The 25,240-nt window shown below is 43.9% G+C and overlaps 1 protein-coding gene across 1 annotated transcript in view; it reads right to left on the bottom strand.

The window, feature by feature from the left end:
- Window positions 1-25,240, bottom strand: part of RFX7 (regulatory factor X7) — a 49,207-nt gene that overhangs the window by 14,716 nt on the left and 9,251 nt on the right. The window contains exons 2-4 of the mRNA XM_064722452.1: window positions 12,720-12,753; window positions 5,585-5,667; window positions 4,699-4,821 (exon numbers count right to left, since the gene is read on the bottom strand). Coding sequence (XP_064578522.1) covers window positions 4,699-4,821; window positions 5,585-5,667; window positions 12,720-12,753 — 240 coding nt within the window. The remainder of the gene's footprint in view (window positions 1-4,698; window positions 4,822-5,584; window positions 5,668-12,719; window positions 12,754-25,240) is intronic.

Genomic DNA, 25,240 nt, shown 5'->3' with positions numbered 1-25,240 from the left:
TACACACACAAACCAACCCCAGAAAGTCAGGCAGATGCAAAGCAAAAGCAGCAGTCTGAAACAGATGCTTCACCCCCAGCATTACCTAGTAACAGTCTGCATCCAGGTGGGCCAGTCAAAATGTCTTCTCTTCAAGTTGTAGCTCTGTAGAAAGCTTTATGTATTTCTTGAGATACTTCCTCTACCTTTACTTTCTCGGTTAAAATATTGGTTACTACAGAGCAAGTATCTGCTGCTTTTACCCTGGCTGTATGTTGGTATCCTCCACTTGGAGAGCACCACCACAGATTTAAAGATTTTCATGAAGATAAACAGCAACATTTACACTCTTAGGTGCTGACACTCCCCTGCAGAGCCTCCCCACCACACTCAAACCAGGAGACAATGCCTACAACTGGTACACAGGCATCAGTCTAGTTTCTGTGTGGAACATCAAGAAACTTTATATCCTATTTATATACCAACACATTTCATTTCAACATATGTCACTCACAGAGGCTGGTTTCTAGATATGTCCCTTTGAAGTTATTACAAAGGAATTCTTTGCTGCCTCACTGTACCCTCACAGGAATCAGACATTGCTCCATGTTTAATAAATAGATCTATGTGTGCTTTTTGTCCTTGGCATCTTGCCAGGCCTCCATGGATTCAAACTTCAGTCTGAAAATTCCTGAATGGAGGATCTTTTTGTTTACTGATGCTGATTACAAGACTTTAAATCTCAAATACCATTCAAAGGAGGGCTCTCCAAATTTCTCTGCCATAGACAGCAGTATCTTTGATTGAAACTCAACAATGTCAGCAAAATCAAGTAAAAAAATCCAAAAAGACAAGCTAGCAAGGATTAGGTAGCAAGCCAGTAGGTCCCTAGGATCGGGGACCTACTATTAACTTCAAAGTTAAAATTATTTCCCCCTTAAGAGAAACTAAATAAATTAAAAGGGAATAAAATTAGCCATTCCTCGTGTCTAGCACATCGGCTGTAAGACAATCACTTCCTAGCAGCAAGAACTATCAGTATTATCATGGAATTTCAGCCCTCAGACAGATCATCCTCCATGGCCCTTCCCCCTCCTGGCTTGGCGGAGAACCCTCCATGTCCATCTGTGGTCTCTCATTGACTTGACAGGACATAGCAGGAGTCTCTCCCCCGAAGCTCTTCTCTCTGCTCCCTGCACTCCTGGCACATGGCTGAGCCCAGGAGCTGTTTTGCTCTTTGAAGGGTGGGTGGGAGACAGAGGGGGGAGGGAAGGTCTGGGCAGACAGGAATGACAACGGACACGCGGTTGCTTTGTTCCTTTGTACAGAACTCCCCTACATGACAAGCAGAAAAGGCTTTTTTTTTGGGTAAAATCTTCAAATCTTGAATTTACTCCAGACATAAAATACACTGAATTAAAACACACAAAAAAATTAACCAAAAAGCTGATGAAGAGAGGCTATGCAGCCCAGCTTACACAGCTTCCAGGGCAGAAAAAAACCAGCATGAACAGCAAATGATAAAGAACCCATCGAATGAAACCAAACAGAGTTCTTGGTTTATCCAACCCCCAAAACAACTGGTCTCCAAAAATGGGTTAGAATCAAGAACCTCAGAAAGAGGTAGGCTCTCATTAGGCTGACAAATAATGCTGGCACATAAATGAGTCCTTATAATCAGGTAGGATGGAAACCAGATGTCTGAAAACCGCTAGAGAAATGGAACTGCAGGTCAGGCTCCCAGGAGCAGCAGCAGAGGTAAGAAACAACTGTTTTAAGCGGAGTTTGATTGGCTTTCAAAGGAATTCTGTGGGTAGTTGCTTATGACAAGGAACTAGACTTTGCAACACAATAGGTCTCATCCTATTCCTATCAGGGAATTTTGTATAAAAACCCTGGCTAAGCACTACCCAAGAAGATTGGTAGGTACCTTGTGTCCTTTATGTGTTCAACAGACATGGCATACCTACACCTACTGCCCTCTTCTGTGTTAGCTTCTGAATCTTCTTCTAACTTGTTGGTTAATATTCTTAACACTTAGTGCATATAATCTATGCATCAGGTGGCAACCAGTGGCCTAGCAGCCAGTAAAGCAAGGATTAATGATTTACAGACTAAAGGAAAGAGATACAGGATGACTCAAAGACCTCCTAATCCATATTAAGTGTATCAAGTGAATCTTCAGGACACCAAACTTGAATATGAGTGACTTTCATCCCTTGCGTCACAGCAGTGGAACTAAGATAAGAGGACTCAAGTGTTTACTGAAGGCTCAACAAATCATTTTGTGGGCAAGTAAGGATTTTTCCTGCATAAGTACTGCAGAACTGCATTTAAATTTGAAATCTTAATTCTCTAAACTCAGCTAAATCTACACATGGCTGTGTGCAGGAGGATGTTTTCTAACAGGGACAAGATACCCAAGTAAAATTGATATACATGAAAACACTGAAAGGATCTAACGGGAAGCAGCATCCATTGACTGCACCCTGGAAAACGTGCTGGGCACCTCCCCTTGAGCTCCCACACTTTCCAACCTGTATTCCCACATAACTCCCAGAGGAAGATGGCACAAGAACTTTGAGCACCCGACAGAAACCCAGCCTCTTACAGCTCAGTGTATTCTGTCAGTACAAGCAGCATCACAGCACCAACAAGAGGTGAACCAGCTTCCATCTACCTCCTTTCTAAAATTCAGCTGCAAGCTCTCAGAGCCTTCCCAAGTGCTACTGCCTTATATTGTGATGCATTTTAAATTTATTTTATCCCTTTCAAAAGAAAGAAGAATCCACTCACTTTTATCCAGATAGAAATATGAATTCACACTTAAATTGAAGAGCAACAAAACAGAAAGAAGAATCATTGTATTGAACAAGCTCAGTGAGAAGGGGCTACTGAAATGTGGAGCTGAAAACATTATCAGCACTTGCCAAATGGTGAACTCTTGTGCAGTGCAAGCTTCTGTCTTTCCCTCTTCATAGAAAAAATATGGAAGGTGATGCAGAAGGCTGGTAGTTTTGCAAGATTTATTTTAACCAAAATTTATGGCAGGAATGAAGATGCTGGTATGATGCAGCAGTCTTCTGAAGCCTGGCACTTTTGATTCACACATGCAGAGTGCATAAGCCTGCTTATGTGAGCTCATGCAAGATCCATCTCTGCACACAGAAGATAGATATGGGAACTGGTTAATATAACAGAACTGAATTTTGTGAGGTCTTAGCACCCTTAGGTAAAGAAAAAGAACATATCAAAACTAACTCACATATTTATATGCCTGTTCCCCACATCCCACTCCAAGACTACTTCTCCTTTTGTGGGTAAGAATAGCTCATGAAAATATTCAAAGCAACTGAATGTTTTAAAAACAGAACAGAAGCTTTCAAAGGAGAACAGATTCCAAACATTTGATATTTTCCTGAATATTTGCTTACCACCCTTATTTTGTTAGGGAAAAAAAAATACAATACACAAATACTTGATGCAGCTACATACAAAGCCATCCAAATTTCACACTCCACAATCTGTAGATGATGATATTTCCGGGCATCTGCAGCTTGGCACAGCATGGAAGCCAAGCAGATTTGTTGCTGAAGCAGGCCATAAATTATTAAATAAGAAATATATTTAAGAATAAGGCTGCCATCATCTCGGCGGCGCACAGCAGCTGCCGCTGTTGCCGTGCGCGCGCGGGCGCTGCTGCGCGGGGATTGGCCGCTGCGCCGCGCGCGTGCCATTGGCTGCGCTGCCCGGCTGCGGCACCGCCCCGGCCCCGCGGAGCTCACTAATAGGTGTGCGCTTGTTTATCGGCCCCGCTGCCACCCTGCCTCTGCTCAATCACGGTAAAACACTTCAGCACACACACCTCATTAAAAGGAGGTATTTGCACAAGGCAGCCCTGCAATAACAATTACTATGGGGTGAATCCTGTAGGCACTTAGGAGGTGAAGGGATTCGGCTCCCTGCAAATTACAGTAATCGTTCAGATTATGGAAATATTCATACTAGATCATAAATCTGTTATTCATCTTCAGGCAACTGGGCTGAGGATGATTATTTCTTTCCCCCTCCCCCATGGGGTATGTTCTGTAAATGAATTCAAATCCAACTTTCATCAGACAGCTCCCTCTCCCTTGCTTCTAATCGCTTTCTCATTACACGGTAGCTTTGAGACTTGACAACACAGACTCACAGTGGCCTTGGTTACTGGTTTCATACATATTCAGATATACTGTGCCTCTGTAGAAATCAGGTTTGCTGCAGGAAGGTCCAATATTTATGCATTATTGTGGAAAGAAAGGTGTGGTGGGCAAGATCATATGTGCAAAACAGCTGCGTCTCTGGGGAACAATTCAACCCCTCACCCTTGTTAAGGCAGTCATATAGGTATGTAAACAAGCAGACCAACACACATTGTAAGATAGTAACTGATGCTTTTTACCTATGCCACTGCACAAAACAAACCCAATATTCATTTATTCACCTGATACTGATATTCACTTGTTAAGAAATACTTGTACCTTTCCTTCAGCAACTGTACACGTAATGCACAATTTAAACATCACAGTGTTATCTCCAGGGGCAGTAGTAATGAATGCAGTTTGCCACAGAGCAGCTACTGCACTCTCAGGTACAGCAGCATGGTCCATCATGTGTCCCACACAGCAGTGGGGACACGCAGAGTCTGTCACAGAGCTAGAGCAGCACACAGGCACTCACTTGTACTCATCATACACCTCCTGCTTGGGCAGGGACGTCTCGGGGTGCTCCTCCAGGGTGTTGCGTATCCAGGAGAAGGCGTGCATCTGCTGGGCACGGCTGGACGACATGGACAGCTGATCACTGCAGAGACAACCAGCAGGGCTCATCAGCACGTGGCTCTAGGGAGCACTTCAGAACTGCCTGTCTATGCAGGTGGAGAGACACCTGCACCTCAGGGATTTACCTATTCCGTGAGCCTTGGGCAGCAGTTTCTCCCTCTTTCATCCACAATTTAACTCCACACTCCAGTTCTTGACTGATACACAGCTGTGAGTACACAGTGACTCTTAAATTTATTATTCCTTACTGGCCACCTCTAAGCTTTTGCCCACTGAGTTTGCCAGCTGTCCTTTGGGAGCACCCAGTTTTCCCAGGAGATAGTCAGTGTGCTTCCTATAGGCATCTGCCTGCTATAACCATCCTGCTGGGAAAGGGTTTATTTTGTGACACTCTGATCTGCAGGCTGGTTTTCTAGAACTTCCTTGAGTCAAACGAGTGTTACCAGAAATACCATCAGTTTTTTCTTTCACCCACCATCACATTGGTGTTGCTATTTTATGACTTCATACATAAACAGTGTAGGAACAATTACACAGACTGTGAAACACTTTCTCTGATGACTCTTTCATTTCAGGATATTTATAATCACAAGCTTTTCATGCAATAAAATATTCTGAAGTTTTAAAAAAACCGAACATCTGATCTTCAGGGAAAAAAAGAGTACTTAATGTTTAATAAAGGTTCTTCTGCTACTAACATGATGTGAATGATTCCTCAGCAGTTAAGTGCCACAGGAAGTACATCAAGTTTTCAGTACTGCTCACCTTTACACTCACACACATACCTTTTGTCTCCATTGTTGGGACCCGAAGGCAGCTGAAGGTAGAGGTAGAGTTTCTCTAGGTCTGTAAACTTCTCAACTTCTTGCTAAATAAGGTGTTTTGGTTTGAAAAAAAAAAAAAAAAGCGGAGAGAGGTAGAAGAGGAAAAAGCAAGTAAGAATAGTTGAGCTTGACAGCCAAAAACTTATCTAACAGTATATTCCTAAATAATATAATTTCAAACAAGAATATATTTATGTAAAAGAACATGACTGTAAGCACTATGTGGCTAGAAATGTGATTTCCTATTTTATTTGCACATCCTCACCCACCAGAAAGCACTTGTTACAATTACAAAATTCACACACAATAAAAGCAGAATCTGGAAAAATGTTAACAATGGATTGCTTCTGTAACCAGACATGTAACATGAAAACTTGGTCTTGTCAGAGCACACAAGAAGCACCTCTGAGAAAGCAGAATCATAACCAGCTATGCTGTAACAGCACAGAATGCCAGATGTGACCCTGCAATCCACTCTATTCAGTAAGAATATCTATCCATTCATAGACTTTCATGAAGCCATTTAAAAATCTATGTACTTTTTTGTTTCCTTTGGAAATCACTTACTGAAACTGTTACTGCACACAAGCCCTTCAGTGAGCATCCATCTCAGTTATGCCAGACTCCTCCTCTAGAAATACCAGCTGAGGATCAGACATGAGGAGGAGTTTTACCTGGTGACTGCAGCCAGTGATTGCTACACAGAGATCAGCTTTTGGTCATCTGAAACCAGTGCCTGGACTAGGCAACAGAAGGAAAATCAGCTGTGATAAGCTGCTCAGGGCCTGCTCAGCAGCAATGCAAGGAAAGCCATGCAGCAGGAAGCACAGGAGGTTTCCTTTGGGAAGCTGCTACAGAAGCACTGCCTGAGCTGGTGCAGCACCAGTAGAGTTGGAGACTCACATGATCCTTTTTGAAGTCAGAGCACAGCTTCTGGATTACTGCTAATTCTCCATGCCTTTGCTGGTGTCTTACTGCCAATGTAACATCTTCCAGAAGGAAGAGAAAAGAGGAGGGCCCAGCATGCAGTGAGACCTGGCTCACTTCAGCAGTGAGCAGAATGGGGAGTGGGAAAACCAAAATCCTAAACTTCACTTCAAACTGGGGCTCCCTGCCAGACCCAGCCATGTCCAGACCAACCTTGCGGGCACAAAACTGAGAGCAGCACATGAAAGAGGAGGTTCCACTTCCTGCCCCTGACCCAGCCCCTGCACAAGGACTGGCGGGACAGGGGGAGCACAGGTTCCCAATAATCCCAGCCAGCAAACCCCACCCCAGGAGGGCTGCACACAACGGGGCCACCAGCGATGCCACAGACCTGCCCAGAGCCAAGAGAAACCCTTCCAGCAGCACACAGGTAACAGACACTGCATGTGGGGCTTTTGTAAGCTGCAGCAAACCACAACATTTGGTTGGGTTTTTTTCCTCTGACAAACTCCTGAAATTTGCTGACACAAATTTCTGTGTGGCTCTACAGCAGCTTACACAGCAGTGGTTGGTGCTCAGACCACCAAGTATCCAGAGAGGTATTTCTTAGTAATAGATGCATTTTGTCAAATTCTCTGTTCTGCCTTTCCTGTATGAATCACAGCATTTAAATTGGTGGGTCTTCCTTTAGCAAGCTCATTATTGCAAAGTCAACGTTCTCCAAAGAAAGAATTTACAGAAAATTAATCATTTTTGAGGAGACAGAAATTTAACAAGAAAAATTGTACTTCATTATTAGACATCCTCTTGTCCAAGGAACTTTAGCTCTTTTTGTTTTAAATGGCAAAAGCCCAAGCAGCACACCAAAGGGCACTGTCTGGGTGGGATTACCTTGCATGGCAAGCACTCATCCATGAGACAAAAGCATCCCAGGCAAAATAAATCCCCCCCCTCCTCTCCCCATGAGTCTGACACTGAAGTGAAAGACAAGTTCTCCCTTCCAAATCTATGCCCAAGTGCAACACAGGAGGCAAGGTTTTAGAAGAAATATTAAACCTTTCATCAAAATACGCTGCAGCAGTCTCAGTGCCCATTGCAGCTGAAGCCATTTCTGTGTCATGGTAGGAGGAAGGGGCTGTGTGGAAGGGCCCTGTCTGAGCCACTCTGCTACACAGGTCCCACTGCCAACCCCCCTAATTAAAGGAAAACAAAACAAAAAAACCCAGCAACAAAGGAAAAAATGTAACTGAGACTGTGTTAGCAGAACCTTTTCCAAAGGATGTGAGTGAGCTGGTCACTCTCCCAGGAACAAAACTGCATCCCTACATCTGAGGTGCCTGAGGATTTCAGCTGCCTCCATCCTTGGCAGAGACAGCTGCAGAGTGATGTTATCTCACTGCCTGCACCCAAACCCCACTCCTCTCCAGGCCTGGCCCTGGGCAGCACTTTCTGCACAACTCCTTCAGCTTCCAGCAACAGGAGCAGGGAAGGCCTGGAAGGCAGGACCTCCTCAGAATGGGAGAGTTAAAAGGAGTCCCAGGCAGTTCACAGAGGTAATCCTACCTGGCTGATAATTAGATAAACCTAAGCTTATTAGATGAGACTGAATCTATTTAGAGAAAATCATCTTAAAACTGAAGAAGTGGCAGCAAGGAGATGGAGTGTGACAGTCAGTGCAAGTAGATTTGGGAAAAACTGCATTTTGTTCAATTAAAATTTATTAAACAGTGTTTTGTTTAGGCTGTTTACACATTTCTGAAACCCTCAAAACTTGGTTACAGTCTTGGTAAGTGCAGTCTCTTCTTCAATCTCAGCTGACATCCATCAGTTCCCAATGCTAAAGGTCTGGTGAATCCAGTAATAACTGCAGTTGCTGTTACTGCAATTGTTCAAAGCATCGAGAATTTACAATTTTTTAATGCAGTCGGAATCACAGAATTTGGGAAGCTGGAGGAGCACTTCACCCGCTCTACTAACTGCCCAAGAAGAAAAAGGTTCATTTATTTTGTGTTATTCTTTGTGCTAGGCTGGATGCATATGGAAATAAATAAAAAGAAACAAGAACACAAAATATTCTACAAATTCCCACCCCAATCCCCAAATAGATCAACAGTGTGGAAAAAAATAGGTCATTAGAGTGGAAGAGAAAAGGAATGATGCCATTTGAGTGGCATCAAAAGGAAGAATGTGATGCTGGCACCACCTTGGACAAACTCCCCTTTGTGCAGCCTGTTAAAGCTCATGCTACTGTTGTTCTAAAAACCACAGAGCCTGAGCAATGTCTGGGGAATCCTTTTCTGCTACTTAAAAGGATCTAAGTAAAAATCCTGCTTGAAGTATCCTGACCTTGATTGACTGGTTCTATCACATCAGATGAAGATGGTCTAATTCTCCAAAGGCTATTTATAAGTCATATTTCTTGAACTTGCATTAGAAAAATGCACAAGCATGCTAAAGTGCTTGCAGGACTGAGGTGAGCACAAAGCATTGCCTCTGGTACTCTGCTCTTCACACATCACCTTTATTCCCTGCAACAGGAACCTTATAAAGCAAAGGAAGATTCAAAGAAGATGGGGAGCAGGCAGTGTTCATACTAATTTTTACAACTTGGCTTCAATTTAGTAAAAAATCTATCAAGCACTCAAAATACCTCCGTGATCTTATATTCTGAGACAGAAAAGCTAAGGACAAAGAATTAAACACCTCAAGTCACAGCTAAGCAAGGACTTTCAGTAACACAAAGGAACAGACACCTCTGCTATTTCTGTTCTGACAGTTACCAAATACAGATAGGTAACTACAGAAATGCACAAAATGAGTAGCAAACAAATTAAACCACACAGATCTGCTCCAAATGAATCTGTCCTTTTGCTGCCTAACATAGACCTAGAACAAGATTTTCACTGAAACAGATGCAACTTTCTTTATCATTTTAACAGGCATTTTGATTGAGCAAAATAAACACTTGTGAAATAAACCAGGATGACCAAAATTATGTAGGGTAGGGTTTTTTAAAATGAAAATAGCAGGTTTTGATATCTGTTTCTATTCTGGGAGACACTAACTTGCCACTGCAAGTTTCTTCAGCATAAAGAGACAAAGATTTATTCAGCATAAAATGAGGTTAAGGACTTAATCTGTGCTATAGGAAACAGAGTTTATTCATGTTTCTGCTTGAAACAGAGCACCTAGAGATTTGAACATGAATCCCCAAAATCAAAGAATATCTCTCAGGGTTCCTGACCTTGGTGGGTTGGTTCTCTCCTGGTTTTCTCTGACTGCTGATCTACTGTCAGGTCACAAATATTAGTCAAGCTTCATTTCAAAGTTGTCAAAGGGGATTACCATAGGAAAACTCCAAGCAAAAAAACGTGCTTTTTCTGGATTGTTTACCTAGTCAAGCCAAACTTTAAATAACACAGAAGAAGAACATAGTAAGAACAATCAGAAGAGCTGCTACTTCTGTAATGTACACAGTGTCATTCAAATTTGATCTATTCCGAATTTCCATAAGGAAAGCAGAATTACAGGTTATTTCTGTCCTCAAGTTTGGATAAGGGGAGCTGAAGGCCAGAGGCACTCTGCAAGGTTTATGCAAGATACTGTTTTAGAGAGCATGGACTGCTCTTAATATTTCTTTCCACATTCTGAGTATTTATAGACAACTATACTCTAATCAAAGTGAAAAAGGCTGTGCCAATGGCAATGTAACCTGCACCTACTGGCAGAAAGGCCCTAAAATTTGTCATACTTCAGCCAAACAAATATCTATTATTTAACAACCAGACTAAAAATAGCAAAGTAGTCAAGCAATCATCTCCCCATTCTAAGAATAGAGAAACAAAAAGCAAAGGTGAATTACTCTAGGTCAGTTGGTTTGTTGGAAATATCACCAAGACAGAAAATAACTAATACTAAGAACACCTTTTTAATTCTAGAAAGCAGCTAATAAATACATTTGATATGCTTTATCTGAGCAGAAGCGGGAACATATTTCACAGGCTAAACACTCCAAACAAGCCCTAAAAACACATGGCAGCTTTGTTCTGACAGTGGCCAAGCACAGCTGCCAAGGCTTCCTGGAGCTTCTGCCTGTCTCCTGATGGGCCCAAGAGACAAGTGGCACCTTTGGTGCCACAGGACTGACGGACACTGCCTCAGCACACCCCACAGCAGCTCTGCTTCCCATCAATCCAGCACTGACCTCTTTTCAGAGCACTAAGGAAAGAAATGGCCTTCTTGCTGAGTGATTATATGGAGCAAACAGTTTTAAAAAGAGGGTTCAAAAGTTCACTTCGTATGTGGCTACAAATATAACAAGTGAAATCATAAGAGAATCTACTGCTAGACATGTTTACTACAGTTAAAAAGATGTTATAATGAATTTTTAATGACTGTTTACACCACAATTCTTGCTAATTATCTTTTTTGGATTGCACAGCACACAATGATTTTCTTATGATCTCCCAGCAAGTGACAGTGTGTGGGGCTGTGAGGGGTGCAGTGTAACAAGCTGAAGGCCGGTAACTCTGGACTCCTGTTTGAGCAGCTGCAGTCCCGGTGCTTTGCACAGCCCTCTGCTGTGAGTGACTCCAGCCCAGGCTACTCCATCCCCTCTGCTCCTTCCTAGAGCTCTCCCTGCTGAGCTGTGGGAACCTGCCAGCCCAGAGCGCTTGTGTGCTGCTCTGCACATGGGGCTGTGACTGCTGCTACCAAAGGGGGCATTCAGAGCTCCACAGCCTTTCAGTCCAACGTGCTTTTAGATTCTCTCTTGCAGCTCACAGCTTTCCAAAGCACTTAAAAGCATTGAAACAATTTTGCCAGAATTCAGCTAAATTTTTGATTTCCTCAAGCTATTCTGATCTTGGATTGTTCTTTTTAAAACCTGAACAGCATTAGATCTACCTTTGCTAACCTAGAGTGGCTTTTCCACTGTTGACACAACTCCTCTGAACTCATCAGCAGGACAGACAAGGAGGCATCTGGAACAGAAAATTAGACCATCAGGACACTGCTGCTCCATTCCAGGGCAAACCATGGAGACTGCTTTGTGTCCAAGACTTCTCTGCCAATCCAATGCATGAGACCTACCCAATACCCTCCACACAAACTGATAATCCCTACTTCAGTACACAAGGTCCATAAATCTGCAGAATTTAATGCAAAAATAGTCCTAGAATAATTCAATTTTCTTAAAACAGACTGCCAAAAGTAGATGACTAGTAAGCCTCCTACTTATTTACTCCCTCTCCAATGCTACTTAGAAACACCTACCCCCAATTCCCCCAATTTTTTTCCTACAGAAATACCTGGTGTTAAAAGAGTTTTACAAATGCAGTTTTGCAATCTGTCCTTTTACCTCTGAAGACTCACATACAAAATTAAGATCTTAAGGCACCTGTCTGGTGTTCACAAATGTCTATAAGGAACAAAGGGGACAAAAATTACATTCTGCATCCCTATTTCCACTGGGTACATCCAAGAACTTTTAAACAGAGGTTAAATGGGGTCCAAAGTTTGTTTGGAACACAGTAAAGCTTTAAATCTTATACAACAATAAATTAAAATATTTTATGGCAAGACAATTCAGTAGCACCTGAATTAGCCTTTGATAATGTGACCTGGATGAGTACTCTCTGTTAGCTCAGCCATACTATTTGATAGGATCCAGATGGCTGCCTATGACACTTTTTTGTCTTGTCCACTGGTACCTCTGGATGAAGTGCTGAAGGTAGAAAGTCAGGGTAAGCAATCCCTTCCAGTTCTAAGATTTATGAACTCAAGACTGATTTAAAAAAACTTGAAACCCGCTCACTACTAAAAACAAATAAAACCTCTTTCTGAACTAGTGCTTCCCAAAAATAATCTCTTATCACTGCCTAGATCCTGTTATTTTAATGCACAGATGAAGATTTTGCAATTCAAGGGCCCTTCCCGCTCCAAAAAACGACCTCTCAGCCCTAAGCAGCACAGCAGAGCTAACAGGACCTGCAGTGTTGCACATTTCTGGGAAGGTACCTGAGATGGTAACTAATTTTGGTCACATTTAGTGGTAGTACCTTCAAATACTGCTAAGGAAAGGCTTCGTAATAGCTGTCAGTCTCCAGAGCCATCTATTTTGGTCCTGCAGCTCATTAAATATTGAAAAGCATGCTGGAGTTGTACTTACCAAAATGCAGTCCACTTTAGATTGTACAGTTTTGCTAGATGTGAGGGAAGAGAGAGAAAAAAGAAATACTGAATTAGTCTAAAATCAATGACAAAAACATTACACATTAGAATTTCTATCACTGCACTACAGGCTTTATAACTTACTTGAAATATCCTGCTAGTCTATGGAATTTTTCTGTAGAAAGTCATCCAAATTTAACTGCTTGCTAGAATTCTTGCTGCTTGTTCTTTTACATAAGAACTCCATTTTTTAAAACGAAATGCCATTGCAACTGTTATCCCAAGCAGCAGTGGATGTCACTACTTTTATTGTAGCTCTTACACAATTCAAATGCATTTGACTTGTTTATCTGTAAATACAATTAACATCCCCTTCTCCCCATGCTTCAGTAAATCCCACCACTTCAAGGCATGCATTTCTAGCTTTCCAAAGAGCTGCTACAAGGCACACAGCTGTTATTCCACTGGCAGCTCTGGAGTTTTCCAAGTTAGTCTCTCTACCTCCCAGCTGGCTTATTAAGACTGCACTGGGTGGGGACTGAATAGAAATATGCCAGGAATGACCTCAGTGCATGTGCCAAGGCGGGCAAACAGTATGGAACTTATTATACAGCCTCTAAACACACCCATGGGCAGCTCTTGTGTTTCTAAGGGTGCTGCACTCCACATGCTTCCTCTGACAGCATTAGCTGAAGGCATTGTATCACTGCTCTGGAGAGGAGCAGGAGGTTTCCCATACAGAAAACCCTAGCCTGAGCATGTACTGAACAAGCATCAATTACTTTTTTAGTTCAGAGAGCAATTATTTTCCTAGTAAAATAAAACATAATTCAATCTCCTTAAACAACACAGCATCTCATGGAAGCTATTTTACTTTTGTACAGATGCTAAAAAAGCTAGACTAAGTCAGGCAGCTGATGGACCTCCTAAAACTCTAAGTAAGAAACAAGCAAAACAAATGGCTCTGGTGTCTGGTGGTGACAGGAACCAGCATCTGCTGTTCCATCAGATGCCCAGAGGCAGGAGCTTGGTTGCCCTGCTTGTTACACCACTTCCACTTTGAAACAAGACAGTCTAAAAATCTGTTTGGTAGAGGCTGCTAACACTGATGCCTCTTCCTATACAAGAACCACTCAGGTCACAGTGACAATACAGTAAAAGCTTTCAGCAGGTAAGAACATTTAGCAAGTTCACTGAAACAGATCCATCAGCAGACATCCACTTCAGCTGACTTTGTGTAGGAGAAGCCACCAGGTGGGCAGACAGGCACACCAAGGAGATGGAGCAGAGCTGCTGGGGATTCTGAAGAACAGGGAGTGCTTAGGATGGTAAAATGGAAGCTTTCCCTTGCCTCGGGAAAGATGCTCACATGTACTGCAGCAACTGAAGAAGAGAACCTAAATGTCATCTCACTCATCAAAAATCACCATCTTACCAGGAAGTCAAAGGACACCGAGCATGGAAACCTGCTGCTGCTGCATGTTGCCAGTGCATCTGACCCAAAGCTGAGCAAATTGATGGGGACACAACTGCTCCAGCAGCACTTCTCCACCCTGGGCTCCACCAGTGCTCCAACCCTGAGCAAGGTCTCACAGTCCCTGTGCTGCTACAGACCAACAGCCTCTCCTAGAGAGCAGCAGGCAACAGGAGTCAGGCACCTGTACCCATTCCTGTACCCAAACCTCCTGTATGGCTCCACATGGCAGCTTGTGCAGAAAGGGTGCAGAGAGTGCAAGGCATGCAGGGTACAGACACAGGAAACAGCCCAAACACACCCTCTGCAGACAATACCATGCACTGGGCTCTTCAGGAGAGCACACTCCAGCCAGCACAGCTTCCCTCCTGCCAACCTGAGCATCAGCATGCCCATCTGCATTAACATCTTCTTCTTGCAAAGAGAAAGAGGCAAGTTGCCAGGAGGCAGCTGGGCAGGAGATCCCTAGAGCTGTCCTTTTATCTCCAACTATCAGTCTGAGTGAGGAAATGTAAACTCTCAAATTTAGTTCAGGCTCTTCCAGTTGTGACCTCTGCTCCTACAGCACCGATCAGCAGCGCTGAGAAGCTGCAGCAGAGGAGCAATAACAGGGCCAGGAAATACAGTTCACTGTGTTTCCTTTTTGTAAACTGGTGGCACAAAAAGGACACTCAAGTTCATGTCCTCCAATCTGCAAGCAGATGTTGTGACATTTTAAAAGGCAAAGGTCCCACTGCTTCAGCAGGGGTAAGTGTGATCCCTATTTAATAAACAATTTTTCCATCTCCTGCTCAACGCTCTTGAGTGTACTGGGAGGACATTTTTAAAATGTGTCAGTGGTAAACTGAGGTTTCTTTCTTCCTAACCAGATCACAGGTAAATGCTGCTTCATTTTATAAAGCTTGTGCCTAATGACAAAAATGCTTATTTCCCTTCTAGCAGAGGCAATCCCAGTCCAGCAGTGGCACCCCTGAGGAATGAGCCCTTTTGACTGGGACAGTACTGGGAGTGACCTTCCCATGGTCCTGAGCACTGCACAGACACACTCCATTTGGTGACACTGCAGGATACATCCCCAGCACATCAGGAGATAGAAGGACAAGTGACAAAGGTGGCAAAGGGACAGACATCCCAGTTACACCTGCCACCTTCATTTATTTTGCCCCACTTCTTCTCTAGCAGGATATACATGTTTTGAAAGCTGAAGTTTCATTTACAAGTAAGTCAGTCTGCTTCTGTCCCTGTCAAATGCATCCCTTACCTAATTACTACTGCAATTACAGTGCCTGCAACCAAAAATCTAAACAACCAGGCTGAATCTGGCCCTACACAGAGCCATTTCTAACATCTGGAAGCCATTACCCACATATTTTTGCTACCCATGAGCAGCTGCAGGAGAGCAGCAGGAATGATGTTCTTTCTAATGAAAATAACCATTTGAATCTGTTTGAAACCTAAGCCCATTGGAAACTCAGAAAGTGCACCTAAAGCCCAGAGCCAGCACTGCCCCTCCTGGAGGCTCACTGTGATTCACCCCACCCAGCAGCACAGCTGGTGTTACTCTCTCTTTCACAGCTCTTCATGATGGCAGTCTCCCTCAAGTTAAACTAATTCACTTACTTGATCCAAAAATTAATTCAGGCTACTTCATGCAGTTTTATCCAGGACAAGATTTGTGATTCTGGGGGTAGCTGTCTCTTGTGAGCAACAAGAGTTTGTGTGCTTTTACAGCTGCCTTGGATTTGCCAGCTTGTGCCCAATGACCCAACACAAGAACCACGGAGCATAAAATTTTATATCAAAACCTTGTATGTGCTCCTCTCCAATCAAAAATACAGACTATCCCAACCACCAAGGAGGCATTTATTCAGTGGGTGCCATCCTACTGATTGTTTCAAAGTTAAGGCACACAAGTGACTCAAGAGGGACCCTGTTGTACCGTCTACAGCAATGCTCCTCAAAATGTCAGCTCTGCTCTGAACACCACCAGCGCACATCAACCTGGCCATTTCTGGTCACCTACCCACCAGCCACTCAAAACATGCACCCAGCTTCTACTAATTAATAAAACAGCAGAGAAAAGGAGGTTTCTTAGGCTGTGCTTGGAGAAGCAGCACAGGGCAGCTCCCTGCAAAAGCTGCTGTGGATTCTCTCATGGAGAACCCCAGACCCTACAACTTCCCAGAACCATGTGCTGGCTGTTTTGGGTCTGTAAGGCAAAAAGCCTTACAGGAAGGGCCAAGACCTCTGAAGGATTCTTGAAGGTAAGTTTCAAAGGCTGTAGTGATTGAAGCTTCTAAAGGCTGAAGACAAACTCCTGAAATTATCTTTGGGAGAATGAGATCGGGAGAAATCAGATGAAAGTATTTCCTCAAACTGCTCTTCTATCTTCTGCCAAAGTATGCATTTCTGTTTTCCCTGACCTATTTATGTATTTCTGCTCAGAACAGCCCTGACTTGGCATGGGCAGAACGAGGAGCGTGTTCTCTTTCCAGGTGAGCAACTGAGTTAACTTTGCTCTGAGGGAGAGAGAGGGGAAAAAAGCACAAGAATAAGGCAAGGAGATGCAATTCTTTTCTCTAAGTGGCATAAAACCAGATGCTGCCAACCTTCCTCTAATTAAGCAACACTTTACTTTCAGGAAGAGGCAGCTGAATTGTACTGAGCAATATGGGACTACTGTATTAGCAGAAGTGGCAGAATTCAGTTGCTCTAAGCACGAGTAGCTCCTTAATGTTGCAAATAAGAGAAGCCATATACCCACAAGGGATAAGAGAATCCTTATGTCTGTGAGATCAGAAAAAGGGAGATGGCTGGGAGAAATAAAAGAAAGCCCTTGAATTTATCAGCCACTGCCTGGTTAACCCTGAGCCTTCCCAAAGCCTGCACAGCACTGAACTAACCCTCAGCAGCTTTGCAGCTGAGAGCTTCCAGCCCCCATGGAAGGCAGCAGCAGGACCAACACTGGGGGAGCACAGAGAACACCCCCCTGCAGCACAGCTCCTCTCCTGGGACACATGTCCCGAGCCTGACACTGCCACAGGGGCTCCTGGGCTGGGTCCCTGGCAGAGGGGGGACAGCAGCACCTCCAGGACATCGCTGCTCTGTCCATCAGGGGAGACCTCCCAGCCCCAAAATCACACAGGACATGGCTCTCACCATTCAGGCACTGGCAGAGGACTCATCCCTCAATTGGAGGAGGAAGTCAACAACAGAGCCAGTTCAAACAAACTCAGCAGACAAGTGGAGCTACAATTTGTTGTGCAGAATTTTATAATGGTTTGAGTAGGTGGTGACATGTGGGAAGCCCAGAGTGATTTTTTCATCAAAAGTTTGGTGCATTCTGCATAATTGCCACAGATACTCTGTATACCATTCAGCCCAAGACTGCAAATATTTGCATGAACTGAAACCTCCCAAAAACAGCCTCTGTATAGCTGTGTTCCCTGTGCTTGGCACTTTCTGGACAGCCTAGAGAAAACATTAATTTCTGCCAAACCATAATGCAATTGATGAAAAGAAACCACTTTCCACCACTGCTCATAACTGAACCTTACATCAGGAAGGCAGGGCTGAACTCCTGACCAGACAGCAAGGGCTCCCCTCTGCAGGGTCCCAGTTTCCAGTACTAGAGTATTAAGTTACATTATTACCCAACATGCAGGACTTACAGCAAAAAGTTGCAACTAAAATGGAAAACCCCACTGTACAGTTCCTTACCATGAGCACAGTTACCTAGTTATTCACCTCAGACTGCAAACCACCCTCTCAGCCATCTGAGAGAGAAAATGTTTACAAAGTTATAAAGTAAATGTCCTTTGGAAAAACAGAAAAACCAAAAACGCACCAGGGACTGTTCAGGCCACAGGACAGTTCTGAGTGGCTCACAGGCAGTGCACAGAACCCTGACAGTGCGTGGTGACACTGCTGCCCTGGCATTTTACTCACACCTGAAAACAAACCTTCCACAAGAGAAGAATACCCAAGACAACACTTAGGGCTGTCTGCCGAAGGAGTGTCTTGGCCACACCTCCTTTCAGAAATTACTGTGATCTGAAAAGTCTCCATTTCCCACTGCATCAGCTGTTCCCCCATACCATCTCTGCAGGTTGTTTGTCAAACTGCTTAGCAAAGGGCACAGGGGCTCTCTGCAAGGAACAGGAGCACATGAGCAGCCCTGCCAGGCTTGTGTCTCCCAGGCACAGGAGGCATTTGGGTGTTGACAGCACCCAGAACTCCTCCTCCTGTGCTGTGTCCTGCTGCCCCCTTTCCCTCTTGCAAAAACCCACTTCAGCTCCCAAGGAAAACAAGACAGAGTCCACTACAAAGTACCAACAGCGATAGTTTTGGCAAAGTCATCTTTCTGAAACCTTGTTAAAATAGGGAGGGTCATTATTAAACTGACCACATACCCTTTTGGAAAGATTCAGTCAGAATTCCACTACTCTGATGACATCAGGTGGCATTTAAAAAAAAAAATCTCTATTTACTCTGTGTGCTGTGAGGAACCACTCAATAAAAGGATTACCAAGCCCATTACAGTAAGTGGTACTATCAGAAAGGTACTATTATCACATCCTTACCACGACAAGCACTGTGTCCCAGCAGTGCCTGCAGCAATCAGCCCTTAATTCTTAATCTTACTGAATTAATGCTTCTCTTTCTTAGACTAACAGCTCTAAATATATCTTTATATAACCTTCCACTCAGAAGCACAAAGAAATGTTAAACTGAAGCCAAGGATCATCTAAGGAGAAAATTATGAAACAGCCGCCTATGTGTGCTGCTACTCAATTAACATCTTAACATATGCCATGTTACATTGTCTGGCTTGGCTCACTGTGATAAAGAAGTAAAATGGCTGTAAAAGCATTTCAATTAAATATTTAGAAAGCAGAGCTGCACGAGGTTGGAACTTGTTTGAATTAGCAAAATGACGACTATCCATACTGCTCAGCTAATGCCGTGCGAGCTGCAGCACAGGGCACCGGGAAAGGGAAGCACCCCCGGGCATGGCCCGGCACCCCAGGGCCAGGAACCCCTCCCAGGCTCACCTCGCACCCCCGGGCGGGCAGCAGCCAAAAATCAGGTGGCTTCTGATGCCACCTAGGGGCTCTGTCCCTGCCTGCACTGCTCCCTCCCCCGGGAGATCCCAGGGCCTGCCCCAGACACCAGGCACTCGCTCCAGCCTCCCACAAACACAGGCAAACAGCGGCAAAACACTTAATACAAGACAAATCAGGTCTTTCAGGATTCAAATGCAGATATATTTTTATTCCATATTAAAGCCACAACTGCATACATGTAAAGATACAACTGCATCCTAAAAGCACATGAAGTATCGCTATTTCCCTGAAGTATAAAAATAGAGGAAATGCAGAAAAGTGTCCAACTCTCAGGCCTCAAAAAGTAAACAAAGCCAGAATTCACCAGCTGGTAAATATTGTCTCTTTCGGTCTGAAAGCAGATTCCTCCTCAATCCCAGGCAAAGCACCCTTCTCAGCAAAATCAGGAGGCAGACGCTCAGCAAGCCAATAAAACAGTGCAACAAGAAGGGTGAGCTGCAACTACTTCATCCTCCCTGTAACCTAACCCACCTCCTTCCACTCACCAGAGAGAATAAGCTAAACCAGTTTTCAATCAGGCATAAGGAGCAATGCTATATCACAGTGCTGAAAAACTTAATGGTTCAGCACATCTTAAAGTTAATGCAGGTTAAAGTGTGTCAAACAGGTGACTTCAACACTTGTTACTAAAATAAATGCAGTTAAAATAGTTCATAGAGAATAAAAATTTAATGCCTTCACCATTTCTAACACTATGATCATTTTATGAGTATAAATAAAGCCAACTATACAAACAGCCGAACAAAGAAGGAAGATGAGGCTGCTAATGAAATGTCCAAGTCTCAAATGTAGCCCATTGTAATGAACTGCCAAGAAATAATTAGCCAGCAGACATCAGAATACCTTTGTCTGAAACACAGGTCTATAAACATCTCTTTCAGCTCTCTGAAGAAATCTGGTTGTATTCAATGCTAAAGGCTTGTTCCACTGTTCTTAAAATAACTGGGAAGAACAACCACACACTGCCAGGTGCTCTATTCCAACAAGACAGTCATTTAAGTTCCTGGGGTTGGGGTTTTTTTACATTTATTTAAATTCAGTATATTGCCATAAGTTACTGTAATGAACTCTGAGAAGAGACAAAGAAAATGCTTTTACACAGCTCTCACCCTGGTTCTTTCAGCACTGCTCTGAATTAAAATCAGTGCATATTGTTACATTCAGGCAGGAGATTCTGTTCCAAGGATGCAGTGCCCTCTGTACAGGATGTGGGAAGATAATATGACTTCAGAGGAGATGCTTCCTGTATTTATTACTAACAATCTACAATCTCAAAAAAGCAGAATAAAAAAAGATTATTTCAGTAGAAATCTCACCTCATGAATGTCCCACTGAAAGCATAAAGATGGAAACAGTTACCAGACCTGCAGGTTGTGGCTACAGAGCAAATCATCCATTGCAACAACTCACGTATTCCACAATGAAAACTGCTGGGTTTTGAAACTAATTATGAAAAAACAAATCAACCTTTGGTTGCTTCACAATCCAACCTATAGACAGCTAAGAGATCTGCTGCGCTGTTTTCAGCTGAGGTCATCAGAAGCCCCATCACAACGTTATCACTTAAGGCACTGGAAAGCCAACTATAAGACACTGGGATTTTCCTCCAGCCTTTGTCCCACATGGCTCCAAGAAAGGATGAGGGGTGACACTCCTCAGCAGAACTTAAAAACCAAACAGGAAATTCAGTGCATCTATAAAACACGTGCACAAAATCGTTTCTCTTCCATGCCTGCAGAGCCAGCTAGCTGAGGAGGAGGAAGGCAGCACCCTGCTGTGCATCACAGCCTGCCACAGGTCACAGACCTGGTCCTTTGCTGCCTTTCCCTTGGGAAATGGTGGCTACAGACAGCTGATGGCAAAGTAAAATAATATCCATGTGAGAAAATAGGAAGAGTTCTACACTGCTTCCATGTAACACATATCCAGAATGGACAAATCTGCACAGTGCTGTTTACTGTACGTAGCTCAGAGCTCAGCTGAACCCAGCAGAACAGCTCCAGTGTCAGCAGCTCTGCAGCAAGGCTTTCCCACCACACGTGTTTCCCAGTGCTGGCACAGGTGCCTCAATGGCAGATTTAAGCCTGCTCATAAAAACTGGGTTTCTTCTTCTTTATTTCCTTCAACGTTTTCAAGACCCACAGCTATCCTAGTTACATTCTCTTAACAGATTTGCTGCTACTGGTTGTACCTCTTTATTTCCCTACTCATTTGATACCCAGGCGCTGTCATCTGGTTTGCAGTGCCACAACCCAGTCCCATCCAAGCTCTTCTGTGGCTTTATCCTGAGGGAGCAGATGAGACCCACACAAAAGCCACCCCCAGACAGTGCACACAGCAGCCATCCCCTCCCCAAACCCTGCAGGGCCAACATCTGCAGGTGTCCCACTGCCAGCCTGGAAAGGAGCCCCAGCCTTCCCAAGGGGCTGCCATCTCGCTGCCCCCTGGGCCTGGCACACACTGGGAAGCAGAGGAGCAATCCAAGGGCTGCCCAAGGCCTTGCACAGACACTGCACTGAGGAGGCCCAGCTTATCCTGCAGGGTTCCCTGGCACACTCTTTGTCCCTCCTCCATGCCACAGACATCCTTCTCTCCCCTCCACATTGAACAGCTCCCCCCAAAGGTATCAGCCTGTCTTTTTGCAAACAAATTCAGCTTTTATCCAGCCCCTTCCTCCCAAGGCCGTTACCCTGCTTCTGCCCTGATTTCTGCACACATGCATTCCTCCTTCTCCTTGCTCCTCTCATGGCTGCCCACCACACAGCTCCTCTGCACCCTTTTTTCCACTTGAGGAACCTGTACCCAATTGCTGACTCCCATGGAATGCAATTCTTGCAACCTCTTAGGTTTCCCTGTGCTGAGTAATGCCCTGAGTATCTACATGCACTCTGCAAGCATCTGCCTACTAAAAGGGTCACTCACTTCTCTCCTGCTAGATGGGCATGGCTTCACTGCCATAGGAAAGGCAACTTCTCTCCAACCTGAGCCATGTTGCTCACTGGCACATCCCAGAACCCTCTCCTGTCCTTGACTTTACCATCAGGTGAAAATTTAGAGCTGAACACCTGCAGGATGAACATGGCACTGCTGCCTGATGGTGACCATACAGCCTCCCACCTCAGAGGACTCCCCCTTGTTCAGCTTCCCCAGGTCCTTTCAGGCCACCATCCTTCAGCCTTGCACCTGCACTGAGGCACTTGTCACTCACCTCTGCTCATCAGCTTCCACCCACTCTAGACACAGAAGCTCTCTGCAAATAAAGAGCTGCAAGTAGCCAGAAGACTCTTGCCTATCTCAAAGGTCAGTTCACTGAATGCTAAAGCAGAATAACTCATCAGCTTTCCACACTCTGTTTCTGGGGGTAGAAAAAATAATCTATGTGGCATTTTTTAAAATGGTTTTAAACACTAAACCAGGATCTTTAGTAGGAAGAGTTACAAACACATGCTACTCCAATTCTTAAGGATTTTATGAAAAGCAGTTTAAACACAACTGCACTCACTCCTAGGTGGAAATTAACTCTGTCCAACAGGTGCCTTACATGGCCCTGCAGGGCAGGACTGGCTGCTCCCACCTGGATCAGGTCTGCAGCTCTGGGGCTGCCCCCATCAGGCCAGCCCAGCTCCAGGGCAGCTCTCAGAACCTGCAGTGTGGGGCAGACCAACACCATGCACTCCACCCCACACACTGCCTCCTTCCCTGCCATCTGACCAGCACTGAATACCCCACAACTTTAGGGTTCAGTTCTCTGCCCTCAGAACAGGGAACAATGTGTGTGTGCAGCCAGTTTGTTGCCTCACCATCCTACTTCTACAGGCAATGAGGGGGACAGGACCCAATAACCCAACTTAGCCATCTTCTTCTCAAGTAAAACACCTGCTCTGCAGGCACAGCATCATCCATAAGCATTTGGATACCTATTTCAGAGGTTTTCACATTGTCATGGTTTTCTTTTGCAAATGCAGCAGAGGGCACGTGACCTGTGCTAGTAGAAAGTACTGAAGCCACAGCCACATAGGCCACTGAGTTTAGCACCCTATTCAGACAATTTACAGAACACCTGCATGGATTCATTATTCATAGCATGTATATTCTAAACATCCCAGGGAGCTGCACAGTTACACCACCACTTACTTAGTAAAGAGTCAAAACCAGAAAAGGCTGTGCTTGATTAAAACTAGATCAGATTTCAGAAAAGCTGCACTAAATTTCTGACTTTCCAAAAAATCATGACAGCACAGAATTATATTTCAGACAGTTCTACACAAGTACGCACCAGGGTAACAGTGTTGTCATTCACCTGCAGGCTACCACACATTTGCAGCATCTAACAATCCACTGAATTATGCTTCTGCAAAAGCCTCATGCTAATGGTACCCACAATAACTTGTCTGAGGGGTCCTTCCAGAAGCAGACATTGTTTGAGAGCACTGCAGAATTGATCAGTCTGGATTTTCATTCCTGTGAATCACACCATGCATAAACATTGCAGCGGGAGAGCAGATGTTCACATTACGAGAATGAAAATGTCCTTTCCTGATTAGTAACACAGTTTGATTTCAATTTGCACAGTGAACTGTATGCTGCTTTGCCACTCCTTTGCTCAGGAGCTGAACTAATCAAGGCAAAACTGTAACTCACCTTCCTGATTTTGACAAATTCCAGGAGAATACAACACACTCGAGCTATCTCCAGATCCTACACTGGGCCTCAAAGCCTACACTTAACACAGAGCTGCTGCTACTTAAGGTACTGAGCAATAACTAAAAACTTTACTAAAGTGACAAGAATCACTGTGAAGTGACAAATAACAGTTATTAGTCCTGCACTGCAAACACTCACCCACTGCAATTATTTTCCCCCTATAGAGCTGGAGCTACTCACCAGCAGCATCCTGGGGCATACATGGGTGACTGAGTGTTCACAGAGGGGCCTCCACACACAGAACCATGGCACACAGGAGCTGAACTGGGTTTTTCATTTAAGTTACAAGTGTCACCAACTTGACTGTACAAACCACAGTGATATATGAACCTGCATTCCTCCCCCCTCCAAGAGAAGGAAGCTGCTAGAAAGATGCAGTCCATGCAGATTTGTTCCATGAAAGCCAAGTGGGGACTGCCTAAACTCGCTGGTACTAAACAAAACAAAGTATTTGGTTTCATGTTTATTCTTAGCCTTACAGCTCAAGACTATTACGATTTTTTTAGCTGCTATTAGCCAAAAACTGACTACTCAGAATATATTCAGGCATGGATGTACAGGGTAATCAGACACCTGGCTTCTACTCAGAAGTAACCAACAAGGGAGAGGTGTCTAGATAACTTCACGGATCACACACTTTATTATACAGGTTACCAAATATTAAGGGTCAGCATTTTAGCTTTTTTTTGCACGACAAAATGATGCTCAAGATTAATTTTTAACTGAAGATTCACTATAAACTGCATTTAGACAAACCTTTGTCCAGTGTAATTAAACACACACAAACCACTGGTATTTCCAAACATTTTATTTGATTCAGCAAGCTATCTCCCAACAACTAACAAATTATGCTCAAAATATCCTTATCCAGGGATATCTCATGCATTTTAAAACTGTATCTACCTTTCCTATTTCACTCACTTGTTGAAAGGAATAGGTAAATACTTTTCCATCAGCTGCCATTTAATTTCTCAACTTTTTAGGAGTCAGTGACTTGAACTATACCACTGGAATCAAGCATAATGAAGGTAATGCTGTAGAGCAGGCTCCTGGAGCCAAAAGCAGGCTTAGCTCTTCAGCAAAATGTGGTTCCAGGTGCAGCTTCCAATTACTGCCAGTGAGTAACTTGACTGTCTTTTAAATATCAACTAATTAATTTAGTTTATATGGCCACTAATAGCAACTGTAAGCCCTCAAAAGGCTTAATACAGAAAG

This window comes from Zonotrichia leucophrys, chromosome 10, assembly GCF_028769735.1.
Source record: "Zonotrichia leucophrys gambelii isolate GWCS_2022_RI chromosome 10, RI_Zleu_2.0, whole genome shotgun sequence".
In the NCBI taxonomy this organism is placed as follows: domain Eukaryota; kingdom Metazoa; phylum Chordata; class Aves; order Passeriformes; family Passerellidae; genus Zonotrichia; species Zonotrichia leucophrys.
This window is presented reverse-complemented; position numbering and strand designations above follow the sequence as displayed.